General features: G+C 39.9%; 1 protein-coding gene across 6 annotated transcripts in view; it reads left to right on the forward strand.

The window, feature by feature from the left end:
• The window catches only part of DOCK3 (dedicator of cytokinesis 3), a 628721-nt gene that overhangs the window by 469753 nt on the left and 143436 nt on the right, over positions 1-15532 (forward strand). For all 6 annotated transcript variants that reach the window (XM_074958290.1, XM_074958294.1, XM_074958289.1 and 3 more), the window contains exons 13-14: positions 5463-5551; positions 9302-9427. In XM_074958290.1, the coding sequence (XP_074814391.1) occupies positions 5463-5551; positions 9302-9427 (215 nt within the window). The remainder of the gene's footprint in view (positions 1-5462; positions 5552-9301; positions 9428-15532) is intronic.

Here is a 15532-nt window from a genome sequence, read left to right on the forward strand (position 1 = left end):
TGAGTGGGAGAAGTATGGAACAGGGTTTTTTGGGGGGAGGGGAGGGATTGTTAGGGAGTTGAGGAGTCTCACGCATGCAGACCCTGGCTGACCCCAAGCCTCTCCCATTCAGTCAGGCACATCTGCCCTTCTTCCCCATGAATTCCTGCAGTCCCCTACTCTCTGTCCCCATGTAGCCCTACCATTCAGCCCCTGGCTCAACACTGTCACCCCAGTAGCTCCTCAGCCTGTGCCCCAGTCTGTATCACCCACTAGCCCTTCTGAATCAGTCTGTGACCCCCCCCAGCACCCCTATGTGCCCCACTCTGTCTCTCCTAACCTGGCTCTGTGGGCAGGATGCTGTGATGAACACAGCTGGCTGCTGACTGTTGTGGTGCCACAGTGGCCTCTGGTGGGTGAAAGGCAGAATTGCAGCACTTCTCCTACCCTGGGGAAAAAATTCTGCACTGGACATGAATTCTGCACATGTGAAGTGGCACACAATTCCCATAGGAGTAATAAATGCCTGACTTAGTAATGTAAAATGGACTAGGTATCACAATCTTTGAAAAGTGCTGAAGATGTAGTTGTTTTACTAGTTAGTTCTGTTTTGTTTTTTGACGACATGGCAGTATGGGTCTTTGTGCTTGGTTTCTGTGACACAGAGACCACATTTATAGTGGTCTATATGTTTGTGACAATACTTGTTTTCATTTGGTGCCTACCCACACATGATTGGTGAATGCAAATGCTGTGTGTGCTCAAATTGCAAGTTTGGCCATGGACAAAATTGTGCGTTCAGATATGTAAAGATTTGGGGCTTGATTTCCCATTGTATTACTCACCCATTGTAACTCTATTCACTCAGTTCCAGTAGAATTGCACCAACTTGAGACAGGAGTAACACAATGGTAACTCACATCTTTGTGCTTTTTGACAAACAACGTGTATACTTTGGACATGCCTTATGCGTAGTTTAAAGTTTGGCACACAAAACCTGAGTTACACATTTTTATGTTGGTACAATGTGTTTATTACTAATGTGTGAAGCCTCATGATTGCTATTGTGCAGATTTTCAATTAGATAAAATTTACTAGTAAAATGATAATTAGGTTTTGTATATGGGTGCTTTATCTGTGATGACACAATATCTAGGCTGCATGTTTATGGATATGATAGATAAATTATGATTTTCCAAGATGATAAAGGTAAGCAAAATTTTAGATTTTGGAACCGGAAAGGAGACCTCTGTCTATTCTTGCACCAGCGCCTTCTCGGGCCTTGCTACACCACTGCTAGCAAGGTTTATCCTTCCCAGGCCTGAGCCTAGGATCAAAGGGGATACTAAATCATTAAAGGACCCCAGACCTAGAAAAAAGAAAGGGGGAGATGAGCCTACATCTACACAACGCGCCACTGGCGGCAGCATGTATGGTATGTGATAGCTATGTGCCGCAGTGAAAAGCAGGTCGGTGAAAGGGTCTGGTGTGGGGAGATAGCATGGAAATGGTTCAGCAGCTTCTCGCTGCCAGAACCTTTCACTGTGGTGAGGAAAGGCTCTGGGAGGTTGAGGCAGCTGGGAAAGGCTGAGCCCTGTGGCAGGGAAAGCCTGGGAGCTGCCCAAGGCTTTCCCTGCTGCCTCCCAATGCCAGAGCCTTTCCTGGCTGGGGGAGTCTTTTCCTGCAGACAGTAAAGACTCCAGCAGTGGGGAGGCAGTGGGACACCACACTGCTAAAAATAGCTGCACAAACAAGGGAACATGACTTGGGCAAGCAGAGAGTATGTATGGTATTCGCATAACTCTTCAGGCGTGTCTTTACTTACCTATGTTGTGCCTCCCATCTATCTATGCTGCTATTTATACTTATGCTAGGGGAACTATACATGTATGTACTCCGCATAATGCTGAAAGAAACATGCAGTGTATATGTACCTAGAGGGATATACAGAGCATGATACAGCAGCACAACCTACTTCTTCCAGCCCAGAGCTGGAGATAACTGGGCTGAATGGAACTTACCAGAAATTTCAAGGAAAGATTAAGGTTTACGTAAGGGGAAGCGTATATGTATATCAGCCTTTATTGTTTTTACCCTTTTCTCTGTGTGCTATATCTATTTGGGTGAATGAATAAATGCTTTAAAAAAGCTGTTTCTGAGTCACTTTAATCAGCTGCTGTCACAGACTCCTGGAAGAAAAGGGCTTTCAGATGACAAACGCAGCTGGGCCTGTCATGTTAACACAGTTGGTAAACAGAGAAGCTGTCATCGAGAGATCCTGTCCTAGGTTGTTTGAACTGCATGGGTCTATCCTTGAGAGAAGTAAAGGATGTTGGCCCTGTCACCTCAGGGAGAAAAAGGGATAGAAGGTATGGCTCACCCCGCAACCATGACAGCCAGGATAGCTTCTGTTCAGGGTACTGGTATAAACTGCATCTCCACTAGCAATTTTGCCAGCAAACTCTTTCTAGTGTATATTAAGGCCTAATTCTCCAGTTAACATAGACTATTCTCTGTGGTCCCTTCCAGCTCTATTTTTCTATGGTTCACAGGCACACAAGACTTGAGTTTCCAATATCAACAACATGTTGTTTATTGTTTGAGATGTTTTGTTTGATTAAAACATTTCGAGCCTTCCTTATATATCATATATATCAAAGATGTGAAAATTGGCAGAAAACCAGTTCCTCTCCCCCACATGTCCCAATATAGACTGTAATTCTCATCCAGTAACTAATTTCTCCTTTGTATCAATTTTAAGTTCTTGACAGGATAAGTTTGATCAGTCCCTAATGTTTCTATTAAAAAATAATTAAGGAGTTATTTCACTTTAAAAAGTAAATAGGTACATATGCTTAGTAATATTTAATAAATTGACTTTTTTCATAAGTGAAAGAACTGTGCACAGCTCACATATTCACCCTATAACTCTGAGCTGTTACCATCTTTCCAATGGTTAGAGGATGAAACAAGATGTACTGACACTCAGCATATCATAACTCATCCTTGACATGCTTTCATACAACTTCCAAAGATGTCATCCCACATGTCAGTTCCAAAATTAGATTTCATTCCACAATTTTGTGCACTAAAAAAATTATCCATGAATGTAGACTGTCATAATTCCAGGACTAAATTTCTGCCGGAAGACAAAATTTTGAATCAGAAATTAAAAATATATGTTTTCAACACATTATTAGTGGTCTCCATTTCACTTGGATATTTTACAATTAATTTTTGTGTGTGACTGCTTTACATTAGTCCCTTTGGATTGTTTTCATGTAGCATATGCTAGGTGACTTAATTTCTGAAAATAAAGAGGTCAGCAGGAAAGTGGAAGGAACAGTGAAACACATACTGTACAAGGTTGCAGCAGCCCCTGCCCTGCAAGCTCCCGAGATATCATAAAGTGTCTTATTAGTAAGATCTGTGAAAAACTGGTAAATCTACTCTTCTTATGAAGATTAATGTCAGCGGTCATTGAAATCACTAACTTTAGTCTGCTTTGCTAAATTGTCTTTATAGAAGAGACCCATATTGGTCATTAAAGCTGTAGAGCTGCTATATGAATGTGGAGATCAGAGGTCTTATGGGTTCTTTCTGCCCTGTGGCTATGTTACATTTATAGCAAGTGGCTCTTGCAATCTTGTAGACCTAGAAAGCTACAAGGAAGCCTGACAAAGAAGCAAGTCTGGTATTAGTATCTTTACACCTGTGTAACACTCCAAGGTATTGACTGATCTGGCAAGTCAAGAAGTTACAAGTGTCAAGCCTTTAAGGGACTATAAAATCTGTCAGAGCCTCTCATTACTCAGTTACTAATGAGACTTCAGCAAATGGATGGTATTCACTTTTTAGACAATGTTCTGTTCTCCCTAGAGTCTGAGGAAAGAGGGGAGACCACGTGCTTTTTCTAAGCTGTATATCTCCTTGCTTTCCCAGTCTTCTATTGCATATTTTATGCTGGCTATTGTGGTTGCTTGTCTTACTCATTAATTGTGTTCCAATAGTTAGAGCAAAGGACTGAGGGTCACCAACTCACTAAATGACCTTGGGTAGTCACTTACTGCTCAGTTCTTCAGCAACTGTAAGACTAAGTAAAATAGAGTAAGTAAAATAGAGTTGCAGTAATCTCAGATAATTAAATTTACCCCCTGATATACAAGAATCTAAGAAAAAAATACTGGCTACAATATCATCAAGGGCTGAGCAATATAAACAAACACTCATATACAAAGTAATGCTCTGAAAGAATCCATCCACTGGAGAAAAGTTGAGTTTAATGGGTCAGACTAAAAGAGCATAAACCCATAGTGGGTTGTCCTGCATGGGAAGATTTGTGAAAGAATTTGAAGTAAGAAGAAAGGTCTCAAGTACCAATGAACATACATTATTATTTTATGTTACTCAAAACCAACTGTTTACTATACATAGGAACTTTATTATGTCAAAAAAATAAGTCATTGGGTTGTTGATATAGCCCATAGGTAGGCATAGTGCTTTACAGTTTTTAAATAGACAAATCTCTGCCCCTAAAGAGTCTTACAATCTGTGTTAGATGTAACATAGAGCAGATAATTGTGGACAAAGGATGAGGGACAGAAGAGTGAGAAGAGATTGGGCCTGATTCTCCACTGCATTACACCAGTTTGAAGCCACTATGAGTCCAGTGGCTTCAGCATAGCTATATAGTAATACAGTGGAGAATCCAGCCCATTCTTTATTATATATGTCTCTTAGTTGCCTTTCTAATTACTCATTATTAACATACATTTTTAAGTTAATATTTGAGAGAACAAAGTTGAAGAAGAGGTCAGAAGTGGATGGGACTTAGAAAAGCGAACTGTAAAAAGTGGAAAATCAACAATCTGTAAAAATGAGAACAGGAGACATCATCTTTTACACATCCTGTGGATGTGTGCATTATTATATAGTCAATCTGCAATAAAATCTGAAGCAGCTAATACCATGACCAAGATATATTGGTTAGAAAATATTTCAGAACATACCCTGCTCATAGGCATTATTTCTGCTAACACAAGCTAAGAAATGTGTCTGGATGGTTTGTACTATTAAAGATCAGTCCAGCTGGCTATCTTAGACAAATATTGTTAAATAACATTTATTCATAGAACAAATTACCAGTGCATCATCTGGACTGACATCAATAGTTGACTTTTTTATCAATCAAAAAAATAGACTTAACTTATGTACTAGTGGTAGATGAGTAAACATATTGTAATTGCTATCCTGGAAACTTTTTGAAAATATATTGCTATATTGACTTTATAAATACAATACTGTAATAGTATTTGCAGGACCTCATTAAATTACACGTGCATTGTTGTCTGTTAAAAAGAGGCCTGTGTTGGATTTCTCCCACAAAACGGAATCATACAACATATGCAGTAAACCTTTCTCTCTTTGTATCATTTGGATAAAAAAAGAGCAGGTAACTTTAATTAGTGTCCCTTTTATTTTAGGTGCAACAATGAAAATGAATGGTATCAGATCCATGAAAACATTATCCGCAAGTCCAGTACCAAGTACACAGCACCCAGCTCAAACTATGGTAATTTTTTTTTATTTTTTGGCTAGAGAACCCTTAAAGTGTACCTTGATAAAACTGAGAATTCTTTGTGGGCAGAGAAGTTCCACAAGATATGCTGTCACACCTAGCTCATTGCCAGGCATCATACATTCTTTCTAGTTGTTTGTTTATTTGTGCTGGTGTTAGTATTTCGTCAGGTAAAGATTTATAGGGCATTACAACTCTGATAAATGACTCTCTGAAAATGGCATTTTGGGGTTCCATGTTTGTGTTTTTAATAATTTCCATATAAAATTTATTCAGTTTACAGGTTAAAAAAAATCTCTAATGACTACTCCTACAAATTTGCCGTGGATACAGAAAGTCAAGCTGGATTCTGTCCTGCCTATGCACTGTTGGCAATATTAAAGATTCTGCATGTTAAAGTCTCTCCTTTATTATATCTGTACAATGCCATTGTCTGTAGATCAAAGTGGAGACAACTAGTGGCTATCTCTGAGTTTTCATTTGTGGCTACTCTTAATTTTGTTGGGCATTTTACCCTTGCTTATGAAAACCGGTAGCCAAGGGAAGTGTACAATATCAGCAGCTAACTGCACTGGCAAAAATATTTTATATATCCATTTGAAGCAATGTTTCTTGTTAAGGTTCCTAGATAGAAATCGAGGGAAGTTCTACAGGAGCTGAAGGATTTGCACAGGAGTCAAAAATTTAATTAGAATCTCTCTTGATTATTCTGGATCATACCACCTAAGTATTCCCATGAAGATTCCCGCAGTGACACATACCTGAGATATGCTCATCTTAGGACACCATGAATCTATTTGTGAAGGGATAAATATTGCATTTCTTTAAGATACTTATCTGATTTTTCCAGAGAGAGACCAGTGCATTTATACCTGAAGATTAATTATCATGAACACTAGCTCTGATAGTTGCAGCGCAGAGTGCTTCATAAATAGCCATGGGCAGTTATTGTCTTGGCAGAGTTCTTACTGTATTCTGAGTCCAGATTTACTAAATTAAATAAATCAATTAAAGATAAATTTGTAATTTGTTGAGTAAATTAATCTTTCTCCTTATCCTGTCAGCCACCTCAGTTTATAAGTGACATAGATAGCTAATTTGGAAATGCAATTGCTATTCCATTCCAAATCCTACTATGTGTTACCCTTAATGTACATGTGCATCCGATGAAGTGAACTGTAGCTCACGAAAGCTTATGCTCAAATAAATTTGTTAGTCTCTAAAGTGCCACAAGTACTCCTTTTCTTTTTGCGAATACAGACTAACACGGCTGCTCCTCTGAAACCTTAATGTACAGTCATTTAAAGGTACAGGCAGTTTTGCTTTTGTTGGAAAATAAATTTAGAATTCAGCAGGACCCCACTGAGGTTTAAATCCTAATCTCTTCTGGATTTCAGTTGCTTACATATCAAATATGCTGTCACTGAATTTGCAATAATTCCCATTAGCATAAAGGGCACTAAGTACAACTGAAGGCAAATGAAGCAGCTAGCAAGCAGGCTTATGTTATAGGTAGAGTTTGTAATACCACCTATAGGTAAGGTTGCCCAACACTTCTTGTTGTAAGACTCTGTTTACAGTTGCTCATAACTTTGCTAAACTTTAACCACTTGGACTGAAATTTTCAATAACAGGTGCCTGCCTCTGGCATGATTGCTTATTTATTTATTTGAAAGTTTCAGCGAAAGTAGCTCCAAATTTTTTGAGAACAAGAATAGGGGAAAATATATTGTTCGCCCATGTTAAAAGAATATTTCTAACCATCTTGTTGAGAAGCTGTAGTGCCTCCATGCTTTGCAACAGGTACTTAAATTTGACAGCAGTGTTGTCCTGGTGCTAGGGATGCAGAGCTGCCACCTCTTATGATTTTATTGCGAATAGCACAAATTTGCCCCTGCTGGAGCCAGTCTGGCAATGAGAGACTCTCCTGCCCTCATGCAAATTTCAGCCCTACCTGAGGGAAAGCCTCCTCTGATTGGCTGCCTTCCCCACTTCCCTATTTACAGGGAAAGAGCAGCCAATCATGACTGCTCCAGGAGCAGAGGGAGGACCCATGAGTAGGCTGGAAAGGAACAGGGAGCAGAGGTGTGGTAAGTTGACAGAAGTGCAGAGAAGAGGTGGTGGTTGTAGGCTAAATAGGAACAGAGATTGTGAGGAAAAGGAGCTGGGAGTGGCATAGAAGGGACAGAAACCAGTGGGAGGAGCCAGGATGTCAGAGTTGTGGATAAGATCAGTGTAGGAATTGGGGGCAGAAGTCAAGGATGAGTAGACAGTCTTAGGGGCCACTGAAGCAGAAGGGTCTATAACTACTAGAGAACACTCCCCTACAGAACCTGAAATTGAAGACAGTCCTGAGTTACTATATTCTGGTCCTGCTTTAAGCAGGGGGTTGGACTAGATGACCTCCTGAGAGCTCTTCCAACCCTAATCTTCTATGATTCTGTTATTCCTCTGCTGTCAGCAAATAGCTATGAATCCCACTTGCAAAGTGTGTGTCTCATTCCCCTCTTGTGATTGGTCCACCATAGATAACAGCCTTCTGCTGCTGCCATTTACTCCATTACCCCAGGTGATCTGTGCTGTGAATCTAAAGGTCTGTACCCTGCTTATCATCCATGTTGGAAATCAGTATGGTTCCATGTGATGGATTTTTTGCTTTTTCTTTTTTGCTTTTTTTTACATAAAAATCCCTCAATTTAAAAAAGTGTTAAGATTGCAAAGGCAAGCATTCCAAAGTTAGGAAATGCCAGAATTAAGGTTGCCTATGCAGGAATTTGTATTCCATGCAGTGTTTGGATAGTGTGTGTTAAATAAGGCCTGGGATTGAATATGGAGGATAAAAAAAAAATTAAGTAACTACCCTTAGCTGAATGAGACAGGGATCGTGGGGCAAAAAAATAGCACATGATCATGCAATTAATAATGCATACTCACAGGGAGGCTGAATTAAGGTTGCACAGGCAACCTACATTCTGGCACTTACTAACTTGAGAGTGCTTGGCTTTGCAATGTTAACGTTATTTTAATGTAATTTTTACGATGAAATATAAATAAAAAGCAATTAGAGAAAGATCTATGCAAACACTTGTGCTGAGATTAATTTGATCCCTCTTCAACTGTTCAGTTGATGGAGAATAGAAAGGGCCACATAACAGGGCAGCAAGTTACCAGGTCGCTTGTACTTTTCTATGTCTTGAGCTTGCATTCAAATTGACCATTGCTTTTGCTGGGACAGTCCTAAGTATTGGAGGGAATTCCATTAGAGACAAACATTCTCACATCAGTTGGTTAAAGAAACAAAGTGTGAAAGTGAGCTCCAAGATTGTTGTATGGTGTTAGGTTAGAGTGAAGACAGTTCAAGGAAACCCTATAGCATTGTACTGATGTGGCAATTAAGATAAAGGTTTACATTATTATTCCCAAGAGGTTCTAGCCTAGTGTGTACCGGGAAGAAACATAGTGCCTCATAAGTGTTTTACAGTCAACCTGCAATGTTTAATTTTCTACTTCAAATTCACAGTCCTGTATAACATTACATTACGCTCCTAGCTGGTTCTCTAGAACAGTTTGGTTTCTCCAGCATTACTTCAGATTTAGATACATGATATTATTCAAATAAAAAATGCTATGTGTATTATTGTGTTGTACATACTGTAATACAAGCCATTATTTCCCACATATGTTTGATGTGGACTGAGTTAGAACTCTCAGATCTGGAAAAATAAACAGCTTTGTTTCTTGCAGGACTTATAATTTCTCTACAGCTTCTTCGTGGGGACATGGAGCAGATTCGAAGGGAGAACCCCATGATCTTTAACAGGGGGGTGTCTATTACCAGAAAACTTGGTTTCCCTGATGTCATAATGCCAGGTAGGTAGATCTCCTCTAACTATAAAATGCAGAAGCTATTGTTCAGTCTTTCTTAAGCATTGATAACTGGGATAGTTTTTCACTCAAGGATGGACAATAATGTCAGACATTCCCAGATTACAAACGTTCTAGATTACAAATTCCTGATTGCAGTAAAGCATACTGTGACAAAGTTCCTCCTCTACCTTGTTGGGTCATGCGCTTATTGGTGGATTTTGCTCGCTTCAGAGATTCACGGCAGCCCTCAGTTTGGCCACTTTCATGGCTCGAATCTGCCATTCTCTCAGATAACCTCATCACTGGCCAGCATGGGGAAAAAAGAGTAAGAACAATCCCCGCAGTTTCTGCTGATCCACCATGTGGGTCGGGGACCAGCTCAGAGACCTTCACCTCTGGTGGAAACTCCTGTGTTGGGTCAGGAGTTGGGAGGTTTGGGGGGAACCCAGGCCCGCCCTCTCCCCCGGGTTCCAGCCTAGGGCCCTGTGGACTGCAGCTGTCTAGAGTGCCTTCTGAAACAGCTGCACGACAGCTACAATTCCCTGGGCTACTTCCCCTTGGCCTCCTCCCAACACCTTCTTTGTCCTCACCACAGGACCTTCCTCCTGCTGTCTTTTAATGCTTGTACTCCTCAGTCCTCCAGCAGCAGGTCCTCTCACTCCCAACTCCTTACGCGCACACCTCACTAACTGGAGTGACAGCCTTTTTAAACCAGGTATCCTGATTAGCCTTAATTAATTCTAGCAGCTTCACAATTGGCTACAGGTGTACTAATTGGCCTCCCTGCCTTAATTAGTTCTAGAAAGTTCCTGAGTTTCTGGAATAGTCCCTGTTATCTTACTAGGAGAAAAGGGACCTGCTTAACCTGGAACTAATGTATCTACCTTCGACCACTCTCTTGTAGCCATCTGGCCTGACCCTGTCACAATACCTATTGCCAATTTGAAGTATTTTTCATTGAAACAGTACAGAACCGTACTAGAATTCATTAAATTGACGTATGTAACATATATTCAACAGACTGTTTTGCTCTTTTTTTTAATTAGAAATAAGTATAGGGTTGTCTGTTTCAGAACCAGAGAGAGTTATCATACCCATTCTGCCCCATAATAAAAAGCCTGGGGAAACAGGAGAGTTTCCACATTGTGGAGCTGATTCTCAGGTTTAATATAGCCCTTCTTCATTGTTTGACAGCACAAAGTGCATGTAAAACCATCTATTTCCCCTCCCCTTCCCCCCCACCCCCAGCATCCCTAATTCTACACACACTCAACCCCTCCCAACAGAAGTCTTGGCCACAGCGCTGCAGCATTCTAGTTATCCCTGGCTGCCAGAGTAGCCTCTTGTGTCCATTGTCATTTGGGCACAAATTAGAGCAGCCTTGAGTCTGCTGAGTTGATTTAGGGGCCAAACTAGCATGTGGCCATTCCTATGATCAATGGGCATGAAGGTTGGCATCATATAGCCTGATTCATGCAGTGTAATGAGGAACTGGCCTAGAAACTCTCTGCCATACATAAACTTGATATGCCAGCATTTGAAATGCCACTCCCTCACTTCACATTACGAATCAGAACCAATAAGGATTTTGTAGATTTGGGAAATTTTGTGTGAGCAGTGTTTGGGAGAAATGTTGGATTTCTGTACTGGAAAAACTGTGCTGGCACATTAACATCTTTGGTTGGTTCAGTCTTATCAGGCAGTCTTTATAGAAACCATAGCGAAAAGCTCAGCAGGGATTATGTGGGAAGTATTTTTTGAAAATATAGTGTAAATGATATGATCAGAAGTTTAGAACCGTATATATTTTAACACTTTTGAAAGTACCAGGATTTCTTGCATTAAGATGGGTGAGAGAGGAGGATGAGGACACAGGGATGCTAACCTCCAAATTCTATATTGTGATAATTACATGGGAATTAAAAAAGAAACAATTTCAAATTAAAATTGTGTTTTATTGATCACAAAAATTTTTTTATAAATCTGAATATAGCTAAAGAAATTCAATTAGTTGACACACATTTAATGTGAATGTCTTTTTAGTGAATTTATCAAAGACATTTTTTGGCCTAAGAGCATGCCAAAGAATTTAATTTATTTAACTATATTCTAAACCTGTGTTCTATAAGCCAGGCCCAATGGCATGATGGTACCACATCACTCTGCAGTCTGCTATTCAAAAGGTTGTATATCAGGATAAAATCACAACTCCCACTCAGTGGACTACTGTAGTTGACATCAGGGCCAGACTTTTGAAATTTCAGTGCTTAAATCCATATTTAGACACCTGGGTAAGTGGCCTGATTCTCCTTCATGAATTACTCCAATGGATCCCCATTCTTGGGTATGTTGAACTGCCCCTTGGTTCCTTCAGACCATTAAAGGTGTAGCAGGTTCAATGAATAGCTCAATGGCCTCAATGCTTCCCTCTTTGGTTTTGCTCTTCCTGGGACACCAGCCCTGCTCTTGGGGCTGTCATAAAGTGGGGGTTGCCCTGCCTCCTCCATGCCTCTCCTCTTTTAGGCAGTTTGTTTGCAAAGGAATCGAGGGGGAGCAGTCCCCATGCAAAGGCTGTCCCCAATCTAAGCCTAAGAGGTTTCTTCTAATAGTATCAACTTAGTCTGCAAATCTTCGAGACTGTGGCATATGGGGTTTGTCTAGCAGTCAGTCCATCTCAACACAAAAGCTGTCCAAATGAGTAAGATTATTTGTACATTATTGCTGTGACTTTGCTGGTGTTTGGCCACTGGGAGACATCGGGAATATTAAACTAAAAGCAGCTTCTACAGAATGCCTTCATGGTGTTTCCATCATTGAAATATGCAAGGCTGTGACTTTCAGCTCCATATTCAGCTGTAATCCCTTGACTTGGCCTCTAGATCTGGTGCCCAATTCAAGAGAGCCTGTCCTGCACTCTCTTTTCAGCTAATGCTCACCAGAGACACCTCGTGCTGTTGCCCCAGTAGCGTGGGAATCCATACTGTCAATCCTTGAAGGAGGAAAAACAGCATACCAGAGTAACTGTGGTTCTTTGAGATGATCGTGGATATGGATTCACACTCCCCTTGCCACTTCTTTGGAGTCTCTTATTAAGGATTCCTGAATTAAAAGAAGAATGCAGAGGGGCAGTTGGGGCAATTATTAGTGAGTGAAGAGAGGTTGGGTGCAACCAAAGCCTCATCAGATAGTGATTACTAGAAAGTCCATACTTGTGAACCAGGGATGTGCATCTCCCCAAAGTGTGGGCCTACATGGACAGTCATCCTGAAGGACCACAGTTATCATGGTAAATGATTGTTTCTTTCTTTTTAGAGGTGCTGAACACCAGAACTCTGTTAAATCCAATGGTGGCTGCAGATGTTCTGCATATCTGAAAATTAGGCCTCTTATTTAGGTGCCTAAATATGGAATTAGGTGCCTAACTTTAGGCACTCACATTTGAAAAATTTGGCTCAGTTATGTCAGAAATGGTGACAAGCACATTGGACACTCCCTGACAACCAGTACCCTTCCTTGAAGAGTCCATGCTCAGACGAAGAGTAGGTATAAAGGAGCACATGACCACAGTGTAAGTGGGTAGGAAGAAAGAAGCAGTCATATGTGAAGTGATGCATAAAGCAAACACTTAATTACCTGGACAACTCTCCATCAGCAAAATCAGTATACTAAAAAAAATAAGGGAATTTCAATGATGCAGGTTAGTTCCCCTTCACCCCTGGAGATGTATGTTTTTACAAGTGAAAACGTGTTTGATCTCATCCATTCCGTAGCAGATATTTATCCATCTGATGCAGTTTGACGCAATTGATAGACTCTGTTTAGAAGAGGTCCAGTATTAGAGAACCAGGGATAGTATAAATGAGGATTGAATTAGCAGAACTATGAGAATAAAGATTACATAATCTTTGGTTCCAGTGTTATCACTGTCAAATTCAAAAGTCTTCATTTTCTGACAACTTTATTTGTATTTTCAGTGATTTAGAAAAGACTTTACTGGTTACCAAGTCAAAACCTTTTGGGTGCTTTTGTTAGCTCTTGAGCATGTCCACGTATTTGTTAAATCTCTCTTTCAGACTGCTTTCTCCCTGCTTTACTTCAGAGCTATTGCTGTGTTATTAAAGACAAGGTTTCTTCTCTCTGAAACGATTAACAGTGAGCCTAAAGGTTTCTATCAGAATTATACTTTGCAACTAGGTGCATGTTTTCAAGAGGTGACGGTCAAAAGAGGATTAATAACCATGTAGAGGCTGTGTCACCTAATGTTGCTCATATACACTGATCTGATTGTTAAGCCAAAAACTGTCAAAAGAAAGCAAATAACTTTAATGTATTCAAACCCATTTCAAATGAACTTTAACATTCTTTTCTCTTCCTTTTTTATGAGGAGTCAGCAAGTTCCCTTTGCCCCCAGACATCCAAACATTAAAATTGTAAGGTTACTACTTTTCTCCCAGTTTCCCCTCTTCCTCCCTGGCTTTTTTAATGGCACTAGTGAGGATTCTTCTAATAAACCTCTCTTCCCCCATCGACCAAGAATCTTGACTAATATCCAGCAATCATTAGGGAACAGAATTACTGGAACCAGTCAAGTCATGCATATGTCCTGCATAGCTGTGCAGCGCATTGCTAAAGTCTCTTTGGACAATCATGTCTGTTTCGATGTTAAATTTAGAAGTTCTGAGATTTTCATTGTGTTGTGATCTGAGAAGAGCATCCTGATGAATGTAATGCTGTTCTGTGTCCTTGTGAATCAGAAGGGATTCAGTCATACCAGGCTTATGAAGTTTCTTTCTAAATTGCTATTGGATTTAAGAACGTCCATTTAATCCTGACGATAATTTTACCTTTCCCCAGAGACAAATGCAATGAGGCATGTGCTGCTTGCCTTTTGGATTGCAACTTTATTTGTATACAGAATTTGCTATCAGAAATCTGTTGCATAGGCATGGTGTTTGTCAGTTTCCCGAAGGACATCCCTTCCCTTCCCCATGTGCTGATACCTATGCTGTCTTTTACTTTGATCCTCTGATGAAAAGTGCATGCTTCATCTTTTACTTGTGAGTGACGTTTCTTTCTCTTTTCTCTCTCTCTCCTTTCTAATTGTCCTGGTTCCTCTCTTTACTTTTGCTTCATTCTCTCCTCTTTGTTTCTGATGCAGAGCTGAAGATAGTTGGGTGTAAGTTTCTGCTTTTCTATGTAATGTTTGCTTATTGCTTGATTTTTCCCCATCTTTACTTCATGTTTTTTTCATGGAATGTTGGGGATTGGTAAAAGTAACAAACCATAATGGCATTGCGGGGAAGCTTTGGTAACAGATGGGCATTTTCAGTGTATTATCAGTATTTCTTCACACTAATGTATTCCAGACAGAGTCGCTAAGTATAACAGGATGAATCAGAATCACTGCTGAGAAAGCTTTGGGCATCAGTGCTTTGAATGTTCACTAAGTCATGGCAAGAGAAACATTAATAACAGGATATGACAGGGCTTGTCAGCTGCTCAGAGCACAATTATGCGAAGAGGGTTAACAAGAATAAAAAAAAGGCATATATGTGTTAAACAACAATAAAAAAGGCATAAATATGTGTTACAAAGAGAATGAAGACCAATCATTTTCATTAATCAGAAAAAAGAAAATAAGCAAGTGTTAAGATGGAGCAAGGAAAATTTAGGTAAAATATTAGAAGAATCTGTTTGTAAAAACAGAGAGAAAAAATGGAACAGTCTGTTAAGGAAGTTTCTGGATCATTGATATTCAAGGACAGAAAAGACACCTATCTAACCAAGACAGGAAGGATAATGAAACCAGTCATTTATTTACACAAGGGCATATGCTGAATCATCCACTAGTGTGCCTTACCCACCCTGAAGATTGCATGATTCTATCAATATGAAAAAAAATCTTGTTGAAGGAAAGGAAAGAGAGTGGTCAACTTTCTCCAAATTAATCTGGGAGCAAAACCATGACACTAAATACAAATATTTGTGTAGGTATATCCTGCTGGCTCTATAAATCTATTTATAGAAGACATTGTATTAATTCCTTTGGATCCACAGGTCCAAAAATCTATTATCAGAAAGCAGATTAATGTGACATTCTGTCTTTCC

The sequence above is a fragment of the Natator depressus genome, chromosome 7 (assembly GCF_965152275.1).
Source record: "Natator depressus isolate rNatDep1 chromosome 7, rNatDep2.hap1, whole genome shotgun sequence".
NCBI lineage: Eukaryota > Metazoa > Chordata > Testudines > Cheloniidae > Natator > Natator depressus.